The 22,904-nt window shown below is 39.8% G+C and overlaps 1 protein-coding gene across 1 annotated transcript in view; it reads right to left on the bottom strand.

Annotated features, from left to right (window-relative positions):
- Positions 1-16,142, bottom strand: part of MED13 (mediator complex subunit 13) — a 93,302-nt gene extending 77,160 nt beyond the window's left edge. Inside the window, exons 1-3 of the mRNA XM_081109403.1 lie at positions 15,931-16,142; positions 13,967-14,201; positions 3,259-3,427 (exon numbers count right to left, since the gene is read on the bottom strand). Coding sequence (XP_080965529.1) covers positions 3,259-3,427; positions 13,967-14,201; positions 15,931-15,996 — 470 coding nt within the window. The 5' untranslated portion in view covers positions 15,997-16,142. The remainder of the gene's footprint in view (positions 1-3,258; positions 3,428-13,966; positions 14,202-15,930) is intronic.
- Between the last annotated feature and the right edge of the window lie 6,762 nt (positions 16,143-22,904).

Raw genomic sequence — 22,904 nt, forward strand, 5'->3', positions numbered from 1 at the left:
TCAAGTTGTACAAAGATCAGGGACCAGCAAACTTTATCTGTAAAGAGCCAGAGAATAAATATTGTAGGTTTTGTGGGTCATCATTATTCAATTTTGCTTCAGTGTGAAAGCAGGCATAAAATAAACCAGCAATGAGTTAGCATGGCTGTGCTACATTATAATTTTACTTACAAAACATGTGGCAGGCTACATTTGCTCTGTGGAGTGGTAGTTTACCAACCCCTAACATAGATAATTAAATGAAAAAAGAGATAATCATTAACATTAGAAAAAACAAAAAGATGTGGAAGAAATGGAATATAATCCTAATACACTATATGGCTCAGCTATAAATAATATTTATATAACCATAGTAATATAAACAACAGGTATTGTTTTTACCATGTCTAATAATAACTATACTAGCAAGACAAGGAAGGAGTAACCAAAGAACATATACGCATATATTGATAGCCCATGGACACAGAAAATAGTGTGGTGAAGGCCTGGCGTGGGGCGGGGGCTGGGTGAAGGGGGGCAAAGGGGGATATGGGGGACATCTATAATAATGACAACAATAAACAAATTAAAATAAGAAATAAAAAGATAAGGAAAGAGAGAAGGGATAAGAGTGTATACAAGTATGCCAATGTCCAAGTGTTGGGCATTGGGGGGGGTATCAGGAATAAAATACCTAAACCATCAATAGGAAATCAATAGATTAAGCCTGAATAACTGAAATAACTGAAAACTCAAGAATAAGTATGATATTTGCTTCTAAAACTTTAAATAGGTAAATTAAAATAAAATTAAAAGAGACTGCCTGTGTTTTTCACATCTAATAGTTGGGACTCAGGACTACAGCTTTTCATTTTAAATTATGGTAATCTTGCCAAAACCGGTTTGGCTCAGTGGATAGAGCGTCGGCCTGCGGACTCAAGGGTCCCAGGTTCAATTCGGGTCAAGGGCATGTACCTGGGTTGCGGGCACATCCCCAGTGGGAGATGTGCAGGAGGCAGCTGATCAATGTTTCTCTCTCATCGATGTTTCTAACTCTCTATCTCTCTCCCTTCCTCTCTGTAAAAAATCAGTAAAATATGTTAAAAAATAAATAAATAAATAAATTATGGTAATCTGCCTGACTTTTTAAAACTAAAGAGTGAGCATTGCTAATTGCCTACCTGATAATCTACTTCCCCTTCCAATTGCCTACTTAATATCTATTCTCCATTTTTTCTTACTAACCAAAAGCCTTATTTTGTTCAGAGGGGTAATGTTCCCATACAAAAAAAATGTACGTTTCTCTCAGAATAGCCAATAATATGTCAGCTAAAGTTTCCAGAAAATAATCTAGGTCAATCCGCCTTATTGCTTCTTCCCTTCCTTCCTCTTCCTGCCTAGAATCCACTGTGATTGAAGTCTGGGGATACAACACCTATAGGGACCATCAGAATGAAAGTCAAAGGCTAAAGATGACTGAGTAGAAAACTCCAGGGAACCCGAGTCCTTGATGACATTATTGAACAGATACACCAGTACTGAACTATCTACCTCCAGATTCCTTGCCAGGTAGGTAGGTTTGCAGTCATTTGCAACTGAATGCATTCCTAACAAGTATAGTTATTTTGTTCACATTAAAGGTTTATTTTAATTTTCAAAGAAGAAAAAAATGAAAGAGCCTTGATTTATCCAGGCTTATCTGCTCATCCATTTTACTAAAACTAAAAAAGGAAGTATGACCCTAGCCGGTTTGGCTCAGTGGGTAAAGCGTCAGCCTGCAGACTGAAGGGTCCCGGGTTTGATTCCGGTCATGGGCACAAGCCTAGATTGCAGGCTCAGTCCCCAGTAGGGGGCATGCAGGAGGCAGCCGATCAATGATACTCTCTCATCATTAATGTTTCTCTCTCCCTCTCCCTCTCCCTTCCTCTCTGAAATCAACAAAAATATATATTTTTTTTTAAAAAAAGGAAGTATGAAAAAACTTCACAAGCACAAGAAAAAGATGTGCACATATGACATAAAAGATAGCATCTCAATAATGATTACAATTAACAACCAAATGTTTATTTCATATCTGCACATCTTTTAGGGAAAGCAAATACATGTCCTTCATTTTATCTTCTTCCACATCCCATCTTACTATTATTTCACCTCTCTCTATTTTTTGTTTGTTTGTTTTGTTAATCCTCTTCAGGGGGATAATTTTTGCATTGATTTTTGGAAAGAGTGGAAGGGAGAGGTACAGTCAGAGAAACATCGATGAGAGAGAAACACAACGATTGGTTGCCTCCTGACTGGGGCTGCTTATTGAGCCTGCAACCAAGGTACATGCCCTTAACTGGAACTGCACCCACCGCCTTTCATGCTCTAACTGGCTGGGGCTATTTCATCTCTCTTGAAGCTTCACTAATTCAACAACTACTTGGCACTGAATCTTCTAACAGACTGTGCCTTATAGTATTTGAATTACAGAGAAATACAGTAGCCTAAAGCTTTTAACCGCCTCTATCTAAAACTACTCTGCAACTTGTCATAAATTTTCTTAATTCAAAGTTCAAAATAATTATAAACACTCCAAGAGTAAACATGTTTTAGAGAGCAAAACACAAACTTAAATTACTTTAAAGCAAAACGAGAGGTCTGGAAATGTAAAAGGTTAACTTAACGCAAAACAAAACTATAGGTCACTACCTTTAACAAGTATTAAATTACTTAATTTTTTACAGAGAGGAAGGGAGAGGGATAGAGAGTTAGAAACATTGATGAGAGAAACACCAACTGCCTCCTGCACACCCCTACCTGGGACATGCCTGCAACCAAGGTGCATGCCCTTGACTGGAATCAAACCCAGGACCCTTCAGTCTGCAGGCTGACGCTCTACCCACTGAGCCAAACCAGTCAGGGAAAATTACTTAATTTTTAATAGAGCACTGAGAATAAACATTTCCACTAGTAATAAAAAAGTAACTTCAATGCATGAACTTGTTTTCATCACACATTTTTTTTCTATCATCCCAAAATAAAATTTAGGCCACTCTATTGACACACAACGTATTCCCACTGCAAGAAAATTCTTACAATGTGTAAATGAAAGGGTTAAGTGGGCAAACAAAATTGAATACTTATAGTAGTTTGCCAAAGTTAGCTCCCTAAAATATGTCTGTAATACATTAGCTTATCTTAGTCTGTAATACATTAGCTTATTTTACATTTTCTGTAAAGCCATAAATACTGACAAATAAAAAAATACCAAGTAAGAGTTTAAATACAATAGCTTACCTTTTATTTATAGGCTTTTCATCTTTTTCATAAGGCTTTACAAACCACTTGCCAATACGTACAAAGTTCCGGTTCATTAAACACCGTTCCAAAAGATTGTGAACTGCTTTGAAAAGCAGAGTACGGCATTCATAAGAAAGTCCATTCTCCCAAACTCCATCTTCCTCTTCTACCAGAGAAAAATGAAAGAAACAGAAAGTAAAGTAGTGGCACCATATCTACTCCGAGTTAAGTAAAAAGGGTTACAGTTTAAACTAAATACATAAGCCCTACTTCACCTCAGTATATTGAGCTACAATTACTTCCATATATCTGTAGACATTATAATATCAGGTTTCAAAATTACTCCATAGGAATAAAAGGCCCAAGTGCCATGTATGCTATTAAATTACCTGAAAATGATTTTCCCACCATATAAAAATGTAACACTATATTGCAAATATAATGATTTGGTTTCTGTATCAATGAAAAGGACATTTGTGTAACCTGGGAAATATTAAACACACTCTATACCTAAGATGCCAATGTCTAAGCTAGTTCACTTATTACTTTTTCCTAATTCTTCCAAGTCATTCAGCCTGCCAAAAAAAACTAGCCAGTTAATAATTAAAATCAAAATAGTTTATGTCCATCAGCATTCTAATCCATGACTCAACTATAAAATAACTATGAATAAAAAAAAAGCTTTTGGCTCAGAGCCTAACAACAAGCAGTGCATTATCAGCCACCTTAGGTCTCATTTCAACCAAATGATTCCCATGACTCAGAATAGAATCCTCTACTTGAGGGAGAAATTTAAAGACTTAAATTTTAGCCCTAGCTGGTTTGGCTCAATGGATAGAGCATCAGCCTGCGGACTGAAGGGTCACAGGTTCGATTCCGGCCAAGGACACATGCCTGGGTTGCGGGCTCGATCCCCAGTAGGGGGCATGCAGGAGGCAGCCAATCAGTGATTCTCTCTCATCATTGATGTTTCTATCTCTCGTTCCCTCTCTCTTCCTCTCTAAAATCAATAAAATATATTTTAAAAATAAAATAAAATAAAGACTTAAATTTTAAATGGTACTTCTGATATAAAGCTATCTTTATTAACTATACAGCCTCAATTTTGCCAGCAAATCTATTAACCATTCCAACTAACTTATAGATACTACCTCAGCATTTTAACTTTCATCATGTTTTAAACTGTTATTTCAAATACAATTTAATATTCTTCTATAGCCTACATATCTTTATAAACATTTCACAAATACTGATCATCATCTTTCAATTTAATGAGTAACAAAACCTTTCTTAATTCAATAAAAATGTATACACTACACCAAGCATGTCAAACTCGCGGCCCACAACAAATATTTTTGCAGCCAAGCCAATAGTACGATATGTAAGAAACATTTTAATAAAAATTTCATAACTTAATTTTTACAATATCCTGTTATACATAATAATTATTAATAACGAGCTACAACATTCGCTAATGATTGATTACTATAATCATGTTGCATTCATTTCCCTTACGCGCAGGCGCACCACTTCTCTCCACTAATACTAGCAGCAAATATTTTAGCAGCCAATTGCCATATCATTAGTCTTGGACTGACTTGTTTGGTGTGCATAACAGGAAATATTTCGCTTTCGGAGAACAAGAAAAATAGGTTTATTTATGTTACCCTTATTAATTTGTGCAGTTATTTGGTGTCTGGAAAGTTAATGTTCAAAAAAAAATATTAATATTTATTAAAATGTTCTATTATTTTATGTTGATTACACATTTATTTCAGCCCTTTGTATTCAGCATGTCTCTATCAAAATAAACTTAAGTTTCTATGAAAATTGAAGCTTTTTTGTGTGTGTGTCCCACATAAACTTAAACCTTGTTTTTTTTGGCCTGTGTTAGCCTGAGTTTGACATGCTTGCACTACACCCATAGAAAAATAATAAACTATGATGCTTTTGAGTAAAAGCAGAGACATTAAGAGTGACACATGGGCCCAACCAGCATGGCTCAGTGATTGAGCACTGACCTATGAACGAGGGGGTCATGGTTCAATCCTCAGTCAGTGCATATGCCTGAGCTGAGGGCTCAATCCACAGTATGGGGCGTGTAGGAGACAACCAAACAATGATTCTCTCTCATCACTGATATTTCTATCTCTCTCACCCTCTCCCTTCTTCTCTGAAATCAATAAAAAAATATATTTTAAAAAAAGTGACACATGGTTTATATCCATAACTTGCACAACAAATTGGTAGAATAAACATTAACTAAAACTCATAATGACTGAATTTTAAACTTTAAGGTTGAATTTGTTGTTCTTTAAAGAGTCTCCTAAATTATAGTCATCTTTCATATTAACTGTTACTGCTTAAAAGGTAAGCTTTAAGAAAGGATAAGATTTTGAAAATGACAACTTAAGAGTTACAATAATTTTTAAATCAACATCTGGCACTAATATTAAATTTAAAAAGTTCTTCATATTCTATTATGTTATAGACATTCTTATCTCCTTCTATTTAAAGCCTTAGCTTTATGAGTTTCACTTGGTTGAACACTGGCTAGGAGAAAAGGGAAGTAGCACATAGTGACATTGCTTTAATCTGGATCACAAGCATATTTGTGAATTGCTAAGAGAAAAGAAACCTTTCTCAATCAATCTATTTTCAGCTTAATCAGTTCCTATCATTTCAAAATTAAATAGCTATATTAAGAGTTTTGTCTCAAATTATAACGATTATTAAAAATGCATGTCCTTAATTCCAAGAGAATTACGCTGAAAATACCTCCCAACTCTTCCCTTCTTTATAATCTATTTAATATATTTTTGTACTTTACTTTTGTTGCCTTTTAACTCAAAAATCCTTACCTTCTAAGAAGCACATGGTTGTAACATCTGTCCTACACAAGTAGCCTTTATCAAAATCATTTTTCTAACTACTTCTAAGTTTTAAAGCATCAAAAACCCAAGACACAGCTACCATTACACATCAAAGTTATAGTCACTATAAACTTCAAGTATCAGAAAATTATGCACTTAAAACCTAAGATTGAATTTTGAATTTGCCTTCTTCCCCAAAAGAGTAAATTAAAAAACCTTTGGCATAGTAGGGGCTATAATACAATAATTTATGTATTTTCATATAAAACTCTGAAATTTTTGCTTTTGTTCATTAAAAAAATTCATTTCAGTTAAACCTGTAGATAAATGATTTAAGAATACTAAATATAGTTTAGAAAATTATTCAGTATTCATTTCCAAGCATTTCTCCCTCATTGCTCTAAATTTTATCTAGAGAAACTCAGGTGAACTCAATTCTCATTTTACATTATATCCTCAAATGCCCACAATTCTCATTAACACTAAATGAGGATAATGCATAAAACAAAGAAAAACAGACCACCTCTTAGGGTTTTCCAAAGCGAAAAAATCTCTGAAGTACATCTTCACCTGTGACAAATAATATTACACTAATATAATATCATTTTTCATTGCTGAGGAGATCATGAGAATTAAGTTCTAATAGCACTCAATAAAAAGCCTGAAAGGAAGGTGGCATCATTTAGAAACAAGAAGCCTACTAAGCCAAGCTTCTAATACCCTAATCGTAGTTAATAAAAGGCTAATATGCAAATCGACTGAACAGCAAAATGACCGGTTGCTATGGTGCGAACTGACCACCAGGGGGCAGACACTCAACACAGGAGCTGCCCCCTGGTGGTCAGTGCGCTCCCACAGGGCGAGTGCAGCTCAGCCAGAAGCCAGGCTCAAGGCTGGCGAGTGCAGTGGCGGTGGCAGGAGCCTCTCCCGCCTCTGTGGCAGTCGGACATTCCCTGAGAGCTCCCAGACTGTGAGAGGGCGCAGGCTGGGCTAAGGGACCCCATCCAACCCCGAGTGTAACACCAGGCCACTAGTGTTATAATAATCCTAATAAATGTACTTCTCTACATGTTGTATTCAAAGATATGAAAAGTGAAATGGTACTACTAAGACATAGTGATCTGCACCTCTTACACTAATTAAAACAATTCATCAAATCTCAATGACAGCATTGTATTAGGAAAGGGAAGGAAAGAGAAACACATGGCAAATCTTTACCTACCTCTTTTGAACTTAATCAACCATAACCTAATGGAAAAGGTCTGCTTAATGCATTTAAATAAATGTCTTCTTCCTCTAGTATCTGTATCCTTAGAGAAAAGTTTCAATTCTGGGTTTTCAGTACTTTCCCATTACTATTAGTATTCAAACTTTTAATCATTGCTACTTATTTTACAAAGTATTTATTTAAACAATCCAAAAGTTCAAATGCTAAATATGATTACTGTATTTTTTTCCTGAGGACACAGATTATAGTGATACCAAAGTATGTGGTAGGTCATCAAAATAATGCTCTATGAGTGGGGCAAAGAAACAAAAAACAAAAAAGCTAACACACTTAGTACTCATACGCAACATTTTTCTCAAAACTGACATCTTTAAATATCTCTAGTGATAAGCTGGGAGAGAAAGAATCTTTTCCTAAATAATTCTGACAAGCTATTAGAATGCAACATACACTAATGATTAATAAATGGGTCGCCCTAACTGGTTTGGCTCAATGGATAGAGCGTCAGCCTGCAGACTGAAGGGTCCCAGGTTCGATTCCAGTCAAGGGCATGTACCTTCGTTGTGGACACATCCCCAGTAGGGAGTGTGCAGGAGGCAGCTGATCGGGGTTTCTCTCTCATCAATATTTCTAACTCTCTATCCCTCTCCTTTCCTCTCTGTAAAAAATCAATAAAATATATTTTAAAAAATAAATAAATGGGTCAAAATTATCATGGTAGAAAATATCATTTATTTCCTGAAAGAATAAAGAAAAATTAAATATCTAGTTCAGTGTTTGTCTTGAACAGTAACTGCTTAATCATAATTCATTCATTCAACAATATTACTGAGAGCCTTAAACTGGCAGCATCGTTAATAGATAGCAAAACCAACTTTGATTTTAAAATAGTCTAATATATTAATGATTATTTTTGAAGACTTAAAGAAACACTTTCTTGTTTAAAATGGATAGTACACAGAAGAAATATGGCAAATAAACTTGTTCCTAGAAGATTAGCCAATTTAAAAAGTTGGGTCACAAGTACTGTGGTACAGAAAATAGAAATAAATTAACTCTTCAGGCTACCTGGGGCACAAAACAATTTTTTAGTTTGTAGATACCTATACTTGGCAGTTGTTTATCTGTCAATACTGCTAAAGCTGCCACTTAACGTTAAATTCCACTATAATTAATATCCTTCAATAAAAAAGCATCCAAAATTAAATTCTAAGACTAACCAACGGCCCATTTAGTTTGATAGTACTATGATGAAATTCCAGCATAATTAAAGTATTTGAACATGTTGCTAAAATCCCATTTATAGACCATAGGATTCAGGAAAAATAGGAAAAATAAGAAATATTTTTGGCTCTGAGCCTGTTTTTTAGTTTTCGGAGTCTCATCACATTGTAGTTTACTATGATTTTTTTTTAAAAGATGCAAAGGTTGGGAGAGGGAGTAGTTTTTTTGTTTTGTTTTGTTTTAAAGTAAAGACTAAAAGCCAATGATGACAGTAATAAAATACCAAAAAGGTTAAGACACAGAATAAAAAACCCAGAAAACTTTTCTCCTTTAAGGGCACACTAATGATAGTGAAACAATCTTGCATTGAAGCAAACTAACAGTACATGTAAAATAATCAATCAGTTCTATCCACTATAGAGATTTTTTAAAAAATATATTTTTACTAGTAGCCCTGCACACAAATCCGTGCACCAGTAGCTCTCTGTGGGGCCTGGCCGCTCCGCGCCCGCTGCCCAGAGGCTCTCCGTGCCCCAGAGGCCCATCCACAGCTGGGCGCAGAATGCTTGCCTCATTGCTGGTGTGACAACGCAAGCATTCCATGCCCTGGCCTGGCCAGAGGCCCTCTGCGGCCAGGGTGGAATGCTTGCCTTCGTCACCAGAGTGACAAAGCAAGCATTCCGCCAGGCTGCTCACGCTGCCTGCTCTCAGCGGCCACCCCCCAGGGACTGGGGGACTCTGGCAGGGCTGAGAAAACTGGACGCCACCATCTTGTGGCTATGGGCACCACCATCTTTGTGACAGAGTGACAGTTAATTTGCATATTACCCTTTTATTAGATAGTATTGATTTCAGAGAGGAAGGGAAAGAGAAAAAGAAATAGAAACATCAATGATGAGAGAGAATCATTGATCAGTTGCCTCCCACATGCCCCCTACTGGGGACTGAGCCCACAGCCTCGGCATGTGCCCTTGACTGGGACCCTTCAGTTAGCAGGTGGATGCTCTATCCACTGAGCAACCAGCTAGGGCCACTATAGAGATTTTTGACCGGAGGGTTCAAGCTAAAATTTTCCCACCATCAACTTTACACTTCTATCATATAAGCACTAAACAAGGTCTGCCACAAAGTTTAAATTTTAAAAATAAATAAAATTTAAAAGGCTGCAATCAGAGAGAAGTTTTGTTCCCTAGTCTTTATTTTATCAAAACATATTGATACTGATTCAACTATCTATTCTCTTAGAGAGAACAGAGCAAAAAGTTTTGTTTTTGTTTTTTAAAGTGTTTGGCTTTCCCCAGCTGGCCATGGCTTAGTGGTTGAGCATCGACCCGTGAACCAGGAGGTCACAGTTCTATTCCCAGTCAGGGCACATGCCTAAGTTGTGGGCTCGATCCCCAGTGTGGGGCCTGCAGGAGGCAACAGATCAATGATTCTCTCTAATCATTGATGCTTCTATCTCTCTTTCCCTCTATTTATTATAATAAATAAAGTGTTTGGCTTTCCAATTCAAGGGGTATTTTGAACAAATGCTAAATAGTATTGCGAAGTACTAAAATAGGTCTTACTAAAAAGTATTGACCTCTACTACAAAATAAGTGACTGAGAATCTAAAGTATTTATCAAATCAGATTTGGTTTGCTGCAAGATTTTTACCAATTAGCAATAAAACAAGTTTATGTTCTATTTCTATACATCAGCTAAACTTGAAAGGAAGGTGACCCAAACATGTGCTACATGATATAAGACAGGCAGAAATTAAAATGCACTATGGAATCTGACCAGATGATTCAGAACTTTCAAGATCATAAAAAACAAGGGAAGCCTGAGAAAATGTCTAGAATAGCCTAAGGAGATATGACAAATGAAATGTGGTATATCCTGGATGAGATCATAGGATATTAGATAAAAATAAAGACATTTCAAATAAAGTATAGACTTAGTTTATATTAATGTATCAATATTGATTTATTAGTTGGAAGATATACCATTCTAATGTAAAATGTTAGTAAAAGAAACTGGGTGAAGGATAAACAGGAACCCTCTATACTATTTTTGCAACTTTTATATAAGTCTAAAACTGTTCTAAAATAAAAACTTTAAAAAAACATACACTATGGCCCTGGCCAGGTGGCTCAGCTGGTTGGAGTACACCAAAAAGTTGCAGATTGGATTCCCAGTCAGGGCACATTCCCAGTTGGGGCAGGTATGGGAGGCAACCAATGGGTGCTTCTCTCTCTAATAGATGTCTGTTTATCTGTCTCCCCCTACCCCCTTCCTTACTCTCTAATATCAATAAACATATCCTCAGGTAAGGATTAAAAAAAATTACACTATGGATGACACAAAGGTGATAAGGGGATTAAGCAAAGGCAATTCTGTACTTTTATTACTGAATACTTTAGTTCAGTAATAAAAGTACAATAAGAAAAACTGAGACTTCTAATCTTTGCAGAAAGAAATGCCTTTCCTCCTTCCCCAATAAAAAGGGCATTATTGGGAGAGATCAACCAAAGGACTTGTATGCATGCATATAAGCATAACCAATGGATACAGACACCAGGGGGTGGGGTGGGGGGTGAGGGCATGAGTGGGGGAGTGGGGGGAAAGTGAGGGGATAAGGACACATTTGTAATACCTTAATCAATAAAGGGGGAAAAAAAAGGGCATTATTATCACCATAATTACAAACATTTAATAAGATGTGGTAGGTGCTAAACCAAACAGAAGGAGCCTGCCTTGAAAATCAGCCTCAAACTAAATTAACCAGCTTTTTAGTTACCACCTGGGTCCTTCCGGTTCCCCTTTCCTCAATGCTACACCTCCACTTGGAACTCAGGATTGCCTCCTGCAGCTGATGCCACCCCTACTGTCCAGATGCTCTCTTCTCAGGGGAGCTTAAAAGGAGGAAATAGAGTGCCACAGATGGAAAGAAATGAAAATGGGTTAGCTAGAGAGACAGAGGCGAAGACTAATTACCCCAAAAGGGAGGCAGACGGTGTGTCCCTGGGGCAAAGAAAAGAGCGAGACAAATAAACTCCATCTGAAAAGACCTTACTATTCTTTAAGATATGTCTGATTTAAGTGACAACATTCTAAAGTAAATGACAGGTTAAAAGAAAAAAAGTTAGAACATTATAAAAACACCACTGACTATACAACTGTTTAAAACAGTATAGGACAGTCTTTGGAAGAGCAAGTATGATTGATTATATACAACTCCTAATATATTTTGGTTTACTATTTCAATTGCTTTTATTCTGATAAAATTTTAAAAGTTATTTACCATTGAAGGGCATTCAGTTAAATCCGACAATTAAAACCTAATCTTCCAAAATTACTTTTATTCACATTCAAAATCAATATCTTAAAGTACAGGTATTACCATTTTTTAAAATTATGCTAAAAAATTAAACTAGAGAAGAAATGTTTTAAACTGTAATGCAGTTTCAGAAGAAAACATTTAACTCATAACATGAAACTTAGAAAAATATCAACATGGTTTTTTAATATGCATCAAAACAGCTTACATTTAACTTTAATAGGCTTTTAACTTTCAAAACATTAGTCTCACTATGGTAAAACGAAATACTATGTATCTGCTAAAATTATCTTTGATTCCACAAAGTGTATTTCATGGAATCTGGGAGAAAAATGGTCTGTTCAGATGCTCTGCCAACTTTACTAAGACTGAAACCTCCAAGAAATCACTGTAGTTTATCAACAATTATAGTTTACCTATAATTTATAGTTTATCAACATTAAAACAGTCTTCAAACATTTTTGTAAGGTGGTTTTCATATCACCTAAAATTAAGAAAATAGCCGAGGTATACCCAAGTTAATGAAAGAAAAAGGAAGTGGGCAGGTTGGCTTTTGGCAATTAAAAAGCATCATCTTGCTGATGCCATAAAAGAATTTTATGTCATGAGATATATATATATACAAACACATCGTTTTACATAATTAGGATATATTACACACTTAGAACTAAGGGCTAACCTCTCCAGCAGAGATGTTATTAGGAAAGCTGGAAAGCTAGAAAGCATTTATCATAAAAGAATAGCAACCTCTCTCAAAAATGAGGATTAACATGAAGGGTCTGTTCATTAGAAGATGAAAAGCAACCATCAAAACAAATGTAACACTTACATTCCTGCACAAAAGTTGGTCTAAGTGCTTATTTGAGATAGTCATCTGGATTACATTACATCAAAAATATAATAGGTCCTATAGGTTATAGACAACAGAAACTTCAGAGTACTCAATTACAAATAACAATGCCTTTTTTTCTTTTTTTTCTTTTCTTTTTTTTAGTAATCTAAAAATCCTAAATTTACCTGCCAATAATCATTATCAAACATCTTGCTGAGTCTTTGGTACCTTGCAGCAAACAACTAATCATTTACATTCCTATCATCAGAGATTCAGTTTACATTGACTCTTACAATATAAAGTACACAACCATCAGTATCTTTTTAAAGTAACATCTGGTCCTAAATAAAAAAATAAGATGAAAGATTTCTTAATAATTTGCTCACAATTTACTTCTAGGTAACTTTTTAGATTATGTACCAACATCCTATAAAAGCTAAATAAGTTGGCACTCATCTTGATAGTCTTTGATGCAACGGTATCTAAAATAATCACTTTCCAAGAATAACCAAACTAACATAAGGCTCCATATGTTAATAAAATAACAAATTAACTGTATGCCTTGAAAAAATATGAGAAAATTACAACATTTCTAGATACTCTTACAATTGTCTGCCTATTCATATAGAGGAAAGCAGTGGCAGAATTGATTCAAGTTAAATTACACTTGGCTTCAAAAGTATTATGTGACTTTGTTAGGAACTTTATGCTCTCTGATTTCATTTTTCTTAGGTTAATGTAACATTTCTTTCTTTTTTTAAAAAAAAATATATTTCTTTATTGATTTCAGAGAGGAAGGGAGGAGAGAGAGCTAGAAACATTAATGATGAGAGAGAATCCTACACGTCCCCTACTGGGGATTAAGCCCTAAACCCAGGCATGTGCCCTTGGCTAGAATCGAACCTGAGACCCCTCAGTCCGCAAGCTGACGTTCTAGCCACTGAACCAAGCCTTCAGGGCAGTAACATTTCTTTCTTAAGCACTACCTGAGAAATTCATGAAGAAGCTGGGTGGTGGGAGAATAAAGTTATTTAAGGTTTAAAAAGCCTGCCATAATATGGATAATTTAAGTAAAATAAAATAACCACAGTGAAATAAACATAAAGCTGAATGTTTATCTGGCTTCATACCTAAGGTTGTTCTACCAAAAAACTCTTAATACAAAAGACTTGGGGGGAAAGTATACAACATTGCTATATCATTAGCTAGAAATAAGTTGCTTTCACCTGATAAGTCATGGTGAATAAGGTCAGCAAAATTGGGATCTTCACCCCACCAGAATATCCACAATTCTCTTCTTCCAGGTCTTTGATCTCGACGCCAAACACCAAGTACATCTGCCTTAAGGCAGCGACTAAAGCTGCTCAAAATGGGGTCTTCCTCTGTCACCGGAAACAGAATAGGAGCAGAAGTTGGGCCTTGCCATACATATCTTTTCCATTTAATTCCTGTCAAGTCAGCCTGAAGAAAAGAAAGTGAGATTTTTTTTATTACTGCACATTCCAAGTCAAAAACATTCACTATTAAAGTCCCTTATTTTTCATCAGGACATTACAATTTTTTAGTATATGCTTAAGATCTTGAAAGCAGATTGACAAAAAAGATGCTAATTATGAAAATTCAACAATCAAAATTTTAAGTAGAAGAACAAAAAAGTTTAACAACATTGGAATGTCACTGAATAGCAAGCCAATAAATGTGCATCCCAAGGAGAAATGAAAGAAATGTAACAGTGATAAATATAAACGTGCATTTAATACTGCACACCGAGTAACATTTCCTCTCTAAACTGTTCTATTCTAACTGGTCACATTTGTTCCTTGGTGTCAAACTTGTAACAGAAAATTAATTTTTAAAGACGCATGTTTACGGAAGTCTGAACTATAACAAAAAATTCTTGGTACTTCTTCACATATCCCCTTTAGGAAGTCAAATAGCTGCTCACAAAGAACTGTCAGATTTGTGCTAGTCTATCTGCAAAGAACCTGATCCTAAAAGTACCAAAAATAGACTGAGTCGGAGAAGATAGAAATGTAAAACCTTCGTTTGTCTTGTTATATCTGAAGAGATGCTGATTAATGGACATTGTACACACACACAAAAAAAATTTCACAGGGAGAAGGGCATGAAAGGTCTTCATTTAGCATCTTTAAAGAAATTCTTCACTCGAGCTGAGAGGTGCAGGTCTAGGTGCCAGCATGAAACGGCCGACCCATGACGGGCAGTTTACACTTGCCAGCCAGCCGCGCTCCGCCCACTCGGCTCACGTACCTATCACACACTCTCTCCGTATTTTTCAAAGCACCGTGAAAACGAAAAAGAAAAGCCACCGAAACTTTAAAGCACGGACGCTACAGCACCGTCCAATCGCGGACTGAGCATCTGCAACAGTTGGTGCCGTTTCCAGCCGTCAGCGGTGGGACGCTGCCGGCCCGGGCCAACCTGCACGCCTGTCACCCTCCCTCGGCCGCCCGGACTCCTCCGCAAAACGTGGGGCCGGCCGCTCAACATGCCCAACACGCAGGCAACACACACACACAAACACTCGGTGCACGAGACCACAGCCCCTCCCCGAGCCTGTGCCGCTCACACACACCTCACGTCCTAATAAAAGCAAGATGGCCAGAAATTGTCAAAACGGCGAACTGTTTTCAAAGTTTAAAGAGAAACATATGAAATGGCTTCTACTGTTCCGCACGGGGGTCTGAAACCACCTTAGGAAGAAGAGACGACCCTTCTGTTAGTTTGACTCGTGTAAACAAAAAAATGGCAAAACGAAGAGATTTTTTTTTTTTTTTTTTTGGTGAAGTTCCGGCGTCCCGTATATCGGGGGACACAAACGACCGGAGTTGAGCCATAAAGACCCGGGGGAGACCGGGCACCGGGGGGGGGGGGGCAGGGGGAAGCGGGGAGCCATGGTCAGCGGGAGGAAAGCGACGGAGAAGCGAGAAACTCCGAGGAAACGCCAACGTCCTGCCAGACCCGGAGCCCAAGTTGAAGACGAGACCGAGGGGGGAGAGAGTCGCAAACAAGACAAGAGGAACCCCAACTCTCCCGAAGCGGAGCCGGGGCGGCGCGGCAGGCACCCGGCCCCGGCCCGGCGGGGCCTAGCCGGGACCGGTCGGACGGACCGGCGACCCCCTCCCCCACGGCCCCGGGCGCCCCCTCCCCCGCCGCGCCCGGCACTCACCAGGCAGAAGAGGTTACAGTGACAATCTTCCAGGCTGGCCCCGTTCGGCACGAAGGAGGAACTCATCGTCCCTCACAGCAGCCGCCGCCGGCGCCACGACCCACCATCCGCCATTACCTCCGCCTCCGACCGGAGAGAGAAACGCCGACACCGGGGAGGGCGGGGGGGTGCTGGCCGGGGGGACCGTGGAAGAGGAGGCCGCCGGGCCGCCCGCCCTCCCCACCCACCCCCCCGCCGCCGCGAGCAGCCCCCGCCGCCCGCCCGCCGGCACCCAGCCGCCCGGGGCCCGCGCCCGAGGCGGGAGGGCCGGGCCGCGCTCGCCCCGCTGGCCCGACTGCGGCGGCCGCGGAGCCCGCGGACGCTCGTCCCTCTTTGGGGGACAGAGAGGATGGGTGCCCCTTCCACCAGAAAAATAATAAATTACACAATAAATAATTAAAATCGAGTCCGGGAGGGGAAGGGCCCGAGCGCCGGAGGCTGCCCCGGGCGGGAGGCGCCCGCGGAGGGGCGGGAAGGGCGAGCCCCGAGAGGAGCCCAGGCCGCCGGCCCGGCAGCGGCGGTGTCCTTAGCCCGGTCTCCTCGGTGGCGGCGGCGCTGGCGGCGTCTGCGGCTCACACCATCCTCTGGCCGTGTCTCCCGTGGTCCCTGGGCCCGGCCGGCCTCGCGCCTGCTCTCCCGCGGCCTCACCGCCCGGACGCCGTAGTCTCCCCCATTTTGTGGGCCCAGCGGGCGGTGTTTTTCCCCCTTTAATCCGAATTCACGGGTTTTCCCTTCGCTTTAATGGCGGCCACAGGGACCAGCTCGCCCTCTCTGCTCGCCCATTGGCCGGCCCGGGGTCACGTGGGCCCGGGCTCCGTGGGGAGGGGGGAGAAGGGAGTGAGGCAGGACCGGGAAGCTGGCGGCGGAGGCGGAGAGCCGGGGCGATCGGGCCGCCGTCCGCTGGCCACTGAGAGAGCGCCACCTGCCGGGCGCCCGGGCCAGTGTAAGATGACCCGGGCCCGGGCCCTGGCCCTAGCTTCCCCTTCCCTGCTGCGGAGTTGGCAGCACGAGAGGGAGGGTTCGCATCGCAAATCTGAGAATTACGTGGAAAGCACTTTGGATTCTTCGGGAGAGAGAGTGTGGCAGGAATTACAAGGCATTCTCATTCACTTCAGGAGGCCGCTGGGGTGCAGCGCAGAGCCCTGGGCTTGGGAGTCAGACGTCCTGAGACAGGACTCAGCCACTTAAAAGTTGTCATACTGAGAAACATAAGAAACAATATATAGCCTTGTGGTCGAGAACCTGGGAGTTAGAGCCGCATTGCCGGGTTTTGAACTTTGACCCAGTCACTTCACCTCTTTGTGTCTCAATTTCCTCATCTGTAAAATGGGGAAAACATACGCCCTGCTTCACAGGGTTATTGTGATAACTGAGTTAATACACATAAAGCATGATAGCCTAGTGCAGCCGTGGGCAAACTACGGCCCGCGGCCGGTTTGAAATGAATAAAACTAAAAAAAAAAGACCATACCCTTTTATGTAATGATGTTTACTTTGAATTTATATTAGTTCTCACAAACACTCCATCCATGCTTTTGTTCCGGCCCTCCGGTCCAGTTTAAGAACCCATTGTGGCCCTCGAGTCAAAAAGTTTGCCCACCCCTGGCCTAGTGCCTGGCATAATCCATTATTATTGTCATCATTACCTCATGTGGTTATTAGGAGGAGTAAGTGAACCAGTGTATTTAAAGTGCCCACTAGAGTGTAATCTCCGTGAGAACTGGGATTTGTTTTGTTTACCACTCTATCTCTAGTGCCAACAAAAGGTTCCTAGCACACAGTAGGTGCCCCGATATTTGTAAATTTGCAAATGAATGAATGGCAAGAAACAGGAACCTAATAAAATGTTGGTTTCCTTCCCCAGGAAACACGCAGTTATTGCCTGGGTTACATTTCAATATAGATTTTTCCTGAGAGTGTTAGAGAGGAAAGAAAGGGGGTGGGGGGAGGTAGAGGGGGAAGAGGAAAGGTGATTCAAAAAGTTAGAAACATCAGTGAGGTAGGACTTACCATAATTTTAAATTATAACTGCCTCTGTAAAATAAATGTCACGTCTTCAGCCACAGTATGAAAAGCATTTCTCACCCATCCATTCATTCATCTAGGGTGGCTAAGAGCCCAGATCTTGAAGCCAAAAGCCTGTAGAAAAAGTTCTTCTACTTACTAGTTGATCTTGGATCAAATTTGACTTTAGATCAAATAAATTTTTTTCTCAAATGAATTTCTCTTACTCTCAGTTTTCTCATTGTAAAATGGGGATAATAAAAGTACTTTTCTCCTAAAGTGTCCAGTGACTGAAACAGTGTAAGTATAGGGCTTGCCACTGTGCTTAATAAATGTTAGCTATTAATATACTTTTAAAGTCATTATTCAGCACTGTGTGCTCAACTGCTTGTGCCGCTGGTCTGTGCTAGGCCTAGGATGCAAATATGAATAAGATACTTGCCTGTCCCTCAAGATTCCTGAAGAGAGGCAATAAAGGAACCATTCCCCACAGCGTACGATAAAATACGATGGAAATAATTGCCTGAATAAGGTATGTATCAACTATGGCACAATAAGAGCGCTGGAGGAGGAGCATCAAAGTCAGAGAAGGCGTCTCAAAATAGGTAGCATTTGAAATCAGATTTAAAGGCTAAAATGAATTCTTATAAAGCCCTTTGAAGCAGTTAAATCTTATTAAACCCAATTCAGATCTAAAGGCCACATATCAAAGTCAATTATACAACCAGGACTAATTCAATCCAGGAGCTCAAATCAACTAAGGTCCGCATCCTTCTAAGTGAGTGCCAGCACCCGGGAGACAGCAATCCCCACACCCAACAAGGTAAGAGCCTCTGCTCACTTTTCCGGGAAGAACCCGCACACCTCTGTTCGCACTGCTTTTGTCACTCTGAAATGTCCTCTCTCACCTCTCATTTTGTCCAATACATAGCATCCTCTTTAGAAGTCTGCTCTCCATTGCCCCCTCCCCCAACTTGAGCACTTTTTCAGGGCTCCAGAGGCAGGTAGCATCTGCCTAAAACCTACCAGGTGCAAAGTAACATTTGATTGACCTTTCATGTGAATGTCAATCGTCTCAAAAAGAAGAGGGAGATAGGAGACAAGAAGGGAGGAAGACCCAGAGGAAAAATATGAGAGGGTCACAGAAAGGAACAGGTCAGAGAGAGACAGAAGGGAAAAGAGAGAGAGAGGTAAAAAAGCAGGAGAGATTGAGACGGAGAATGGAGCAGCCAAGTGGAGGAGAGGGGCCCCAACTGTGAGGGGAATAGAACACGCTGGGGGGTGGGGGGTGAGGAGCAGAGGAGAGAGCACTGTCAGCACAGAGAACAGTCAGTAACCACCTACCTTCTCTTTCAATGACATTTTGAATGAGTAATGGAAATAAATCAAAACAGTATATGCACATTGTCAAAAGTCTGGGAGATACAGAAAAGTGTAAAGATAGCTTTTTTAAATGTACATTACTGCCGAAACCGGTTTGGCTCAGTGGATAGAGCGTCAGCCTGCGGACTGAGAGGTCCCGGGTTCGATTCCGGTCAAGGGCATGTACCTGAGTTGCAGGCACATCCCCGGTGGGGGATGTGCAAGAGGCAGCTGATCGATGTTTCTCTCTCATCGATGTTTCTAACTCTCTCTATCTCTCTCCCTTCCTCTCTGTGAAAAATCAATAAAATGTATTAAAATAAATAAATAAAATGTACATTACAAAATACACACACATAAACATCACATCCTTTTAACATTTTGATGTATTTCTTTCCAGACTTTTCCATATATATCCCTACATGGTTGAAGTTGTACTATATATATATATGCTACTACACATATTTACTGGCCATCTAGTATGTGTCAGGTCATGTATGGACAAGGCATAGGACACACAGGAAGCTCATAATCTTGCTAGATATACCATTGGATGGTTGGACCAACTGAAGTCAAAACACCATGCCTGCCAGCTCCTTAACTTCTCTTTATTCATTTGTACAAAGTGCATGTAATAATAGCACCTAAATGTTAGAGTTGTCGCAACAATTAAAAGAGGTAATCCAAGTAACATAGAATAGCCAAGTTAAGGTGAATCTTAGATGTTGCTTTGGGTCAATAATCACCTATTATCCTCAACTCTTTGAAATATGGATTTGCTCAGTGATCTCAAACTGTTCTTTAACTCCTTCAGCCTCTTTAGGACTCCATGCTGAATGTGATAGGGGGGCACCTACCTTCCAAGAAGGGTGACACAGCTACATCACCTGAGACAGAGAACGTCCAGGAAGACTAACGCTCCCCACCTGGTTCTGAAAAGTCCCGGGGTCTACAGCAGCACTGTCCAGTAGAAATATAATGAGAGCTAAAGAAATATTTTAAAGTTTCTTGGTAACCACATTAAAAAATATTTTTAAAATAGGTGAAATTAATTTTCATTATATATCATATTTATTCCCATATAACAGAAACATCATTTCACATGAGGATCATATAAAACATTATTGAGATAGTTTGCCTTTTTTTTTTTTTAACTAAACCTTTAAAATCTGTATTTTTACTTATAGAACATTTCCAATTTTGGTCAACCGTATTTCAAGTACCCTATAGCCACATGTGGCTAGTGGCAACTGTGTTAGATAATACAAGTCTAGAGTCGAAAGCTGAAGGCTAAGGACCAATTAAGCTGTGGAGTGAGTGGTCGTGAGCCTGGGGACGATATTGATTTTCTTTAAGGTCACCTTAATGGCTTGATGCTGTACTTAATTCAATAGAGAAAAAAAGGCTGAGGAGTTGCAAGCCATTTTGTTTAGTGAATGTACAGACACTACTTCGTTGAATATAGAAATAAACCAAGTAAATTAGCAAGTTGGGACAAATAAGAAAACATTTCAGCTCTAAGCATCAAATATCCTGAATTGACTTGAAAGGTGCCCTGACGTGCATTTTTCTTAGTCGTGTAGCATCTACTCTCAACATCAAGTTTATTTCTAATAAATATTTTATTTTAAAAATTAAATTTGAAGTCAATTTCCCCTAACTTCCTCACTTTGAAATTTGGTTTGTAAACCTTAAGCAAATCAGATGTCGCCCTCCCCCTAATTTTATTCTACTTGAGCTGGTCATTTGACCACTCTGGGTCAAACATAATGAAGATATTGAGTTAAGTGCTATGATTTAATACCTAATATGTAACATTTAATATATGTCAGGCACTTTGCATCAATTATCATCGCTGCCATAAGCTTCAGAGGTAAATACTATATTATCCCAATTTTCCAGATTGGGATGCTGAGGTGTAGAGAGCAACTTGCTCAAGGCCAAAGAGGTCTGTAAAGCATGCTAAGGGAGCCCTGCCTATGGTGAGGGGCTCCAGAGAAACTTCCTGGAGAGAGAACTGAAACTAAATCTTGAAGAATGAATTGGGTTGACTTAGAAGATTCAGTTGAGAGGGGAGGGAGAGGGCCAGAAGGAAGGGTAGAACTGAAAAGCTTGGTGTCAATAAGAAAAGATTTGGCTGAAAAAGTAACCCCAAGGCCAAATCATGAAGATCTGGATTTCATCCAGGAGAGAGTGCGCACCCATTGAGAAAAACTTTAAACATGAGAGTGCCCAGCTAAGATTTGTTTTTAGAAACAAGATGCCAGGAGACTCGTTGGGGGCCCTGTGGTAATCCCAGCAGGAAGTGAAGAGGCCTGAACTAATTAAGAGGAGCTGATCTAAAAACCTCCTTTCTGTTTTGAATTTATTCCCTCTATCAAGGCATTAGCAAGGAAGATAGGGAAGTAGAGGAAATCGCTTTTGCAAAATGCTGAGCATTCCTTTCTTACTGAGCAGACAATTTTTTTCAGAGTAGCCAAAGCTGACAGAGGAGACCAGTGCAGCTATCTGAGCCTACACCTCCTGCTAAAAAGTTCCCAGAGGACTTTGGTCTCACAGGACAATTATCCCTGCACACAAACCAGTTTGCAATTTTATTGTTCTCTTCCCTGAAAAACAGGTTCAAAGGCGTTCAAAATATGTGATCAGCCAAGAAAATAGGAAGATTACTCTAGAATCTCTTGGTTCCACCATGAGTATATAAAGGAGTCAACAGTAATACAGAGGAAGGCAACAGAGTTGTATACCATTTGTACCACTGGCTTTGACATCCATTCACTCACTTCATACCTACTGGTATTTAATATGAACAAGATCCTGTGCTAGGTGCTATGATGATGAGGCAATACACAACAGTGAATCAGAAACAGATCTGACCCTCACGAAGCTATCAGTTCTCAGACAATAAGACATGCACTAGATTACGATGTTATGTTGAAAATGCCTAAAATGGGTATAAGTCAAACGTTGTGAACTGAAGACAATGGTGCTAACCCAGGTAACAAAGACCAAAAAGTTAGTGGAGAAAAACTTTTGCATTTAAAGTGTATAATAATTGCCCTAACCGGTTTGGCTCAGTGGATAGAGCAGGGGTGGGCAAACTTTTTGACTTGAGGGCCACAATGGGTTCTTAAACTGGACCGGAGGGCCGGAACAAAAGCATGGATGGAGTGTTTGTGTGAACTAATATAAATTCAAAGTAAATATCATTACATGAAAGGGCACGGTCTTTTTTTTTTTTAGTTTTATTCATTTCAAACGGGCCGGATCTGGCCCGCGGGCCGTAGTTTGCCCACGGCTGGGATAGAGCATTGTCCTGGGGACTGAAAGGTCCCAGGTTCGATTCCAGTCAAGGGTATGTACCTTGGTTGTGGGCACAACCTCAGCGGAGGGTGTGCAGGAGGCAGCTGATCGATGTTTCTCTCTCATTGATGTTTCTAACTATCCCTCCCCCTTCCTCTCTGTAAAAAATCAATAAAATATATGTATTTTTTAAAAGTGTATAATAATTGATGTATAAGATTTGGACTTGCAGAGATTTGAAGAAGAGTAGTTGTAGGCCACTGTTC

This window comes from Myotis nattereri (assembly GCF_964212035.1).
Source record: "Myotis nattereri genome assembly, chromosome: 16".
Lineage (NCBI taxonomy): Eukaryota > Metazoa > Chordata > Mammalia > Chiroptera > Vespertilionidae > Myotis > Myotis nattereri.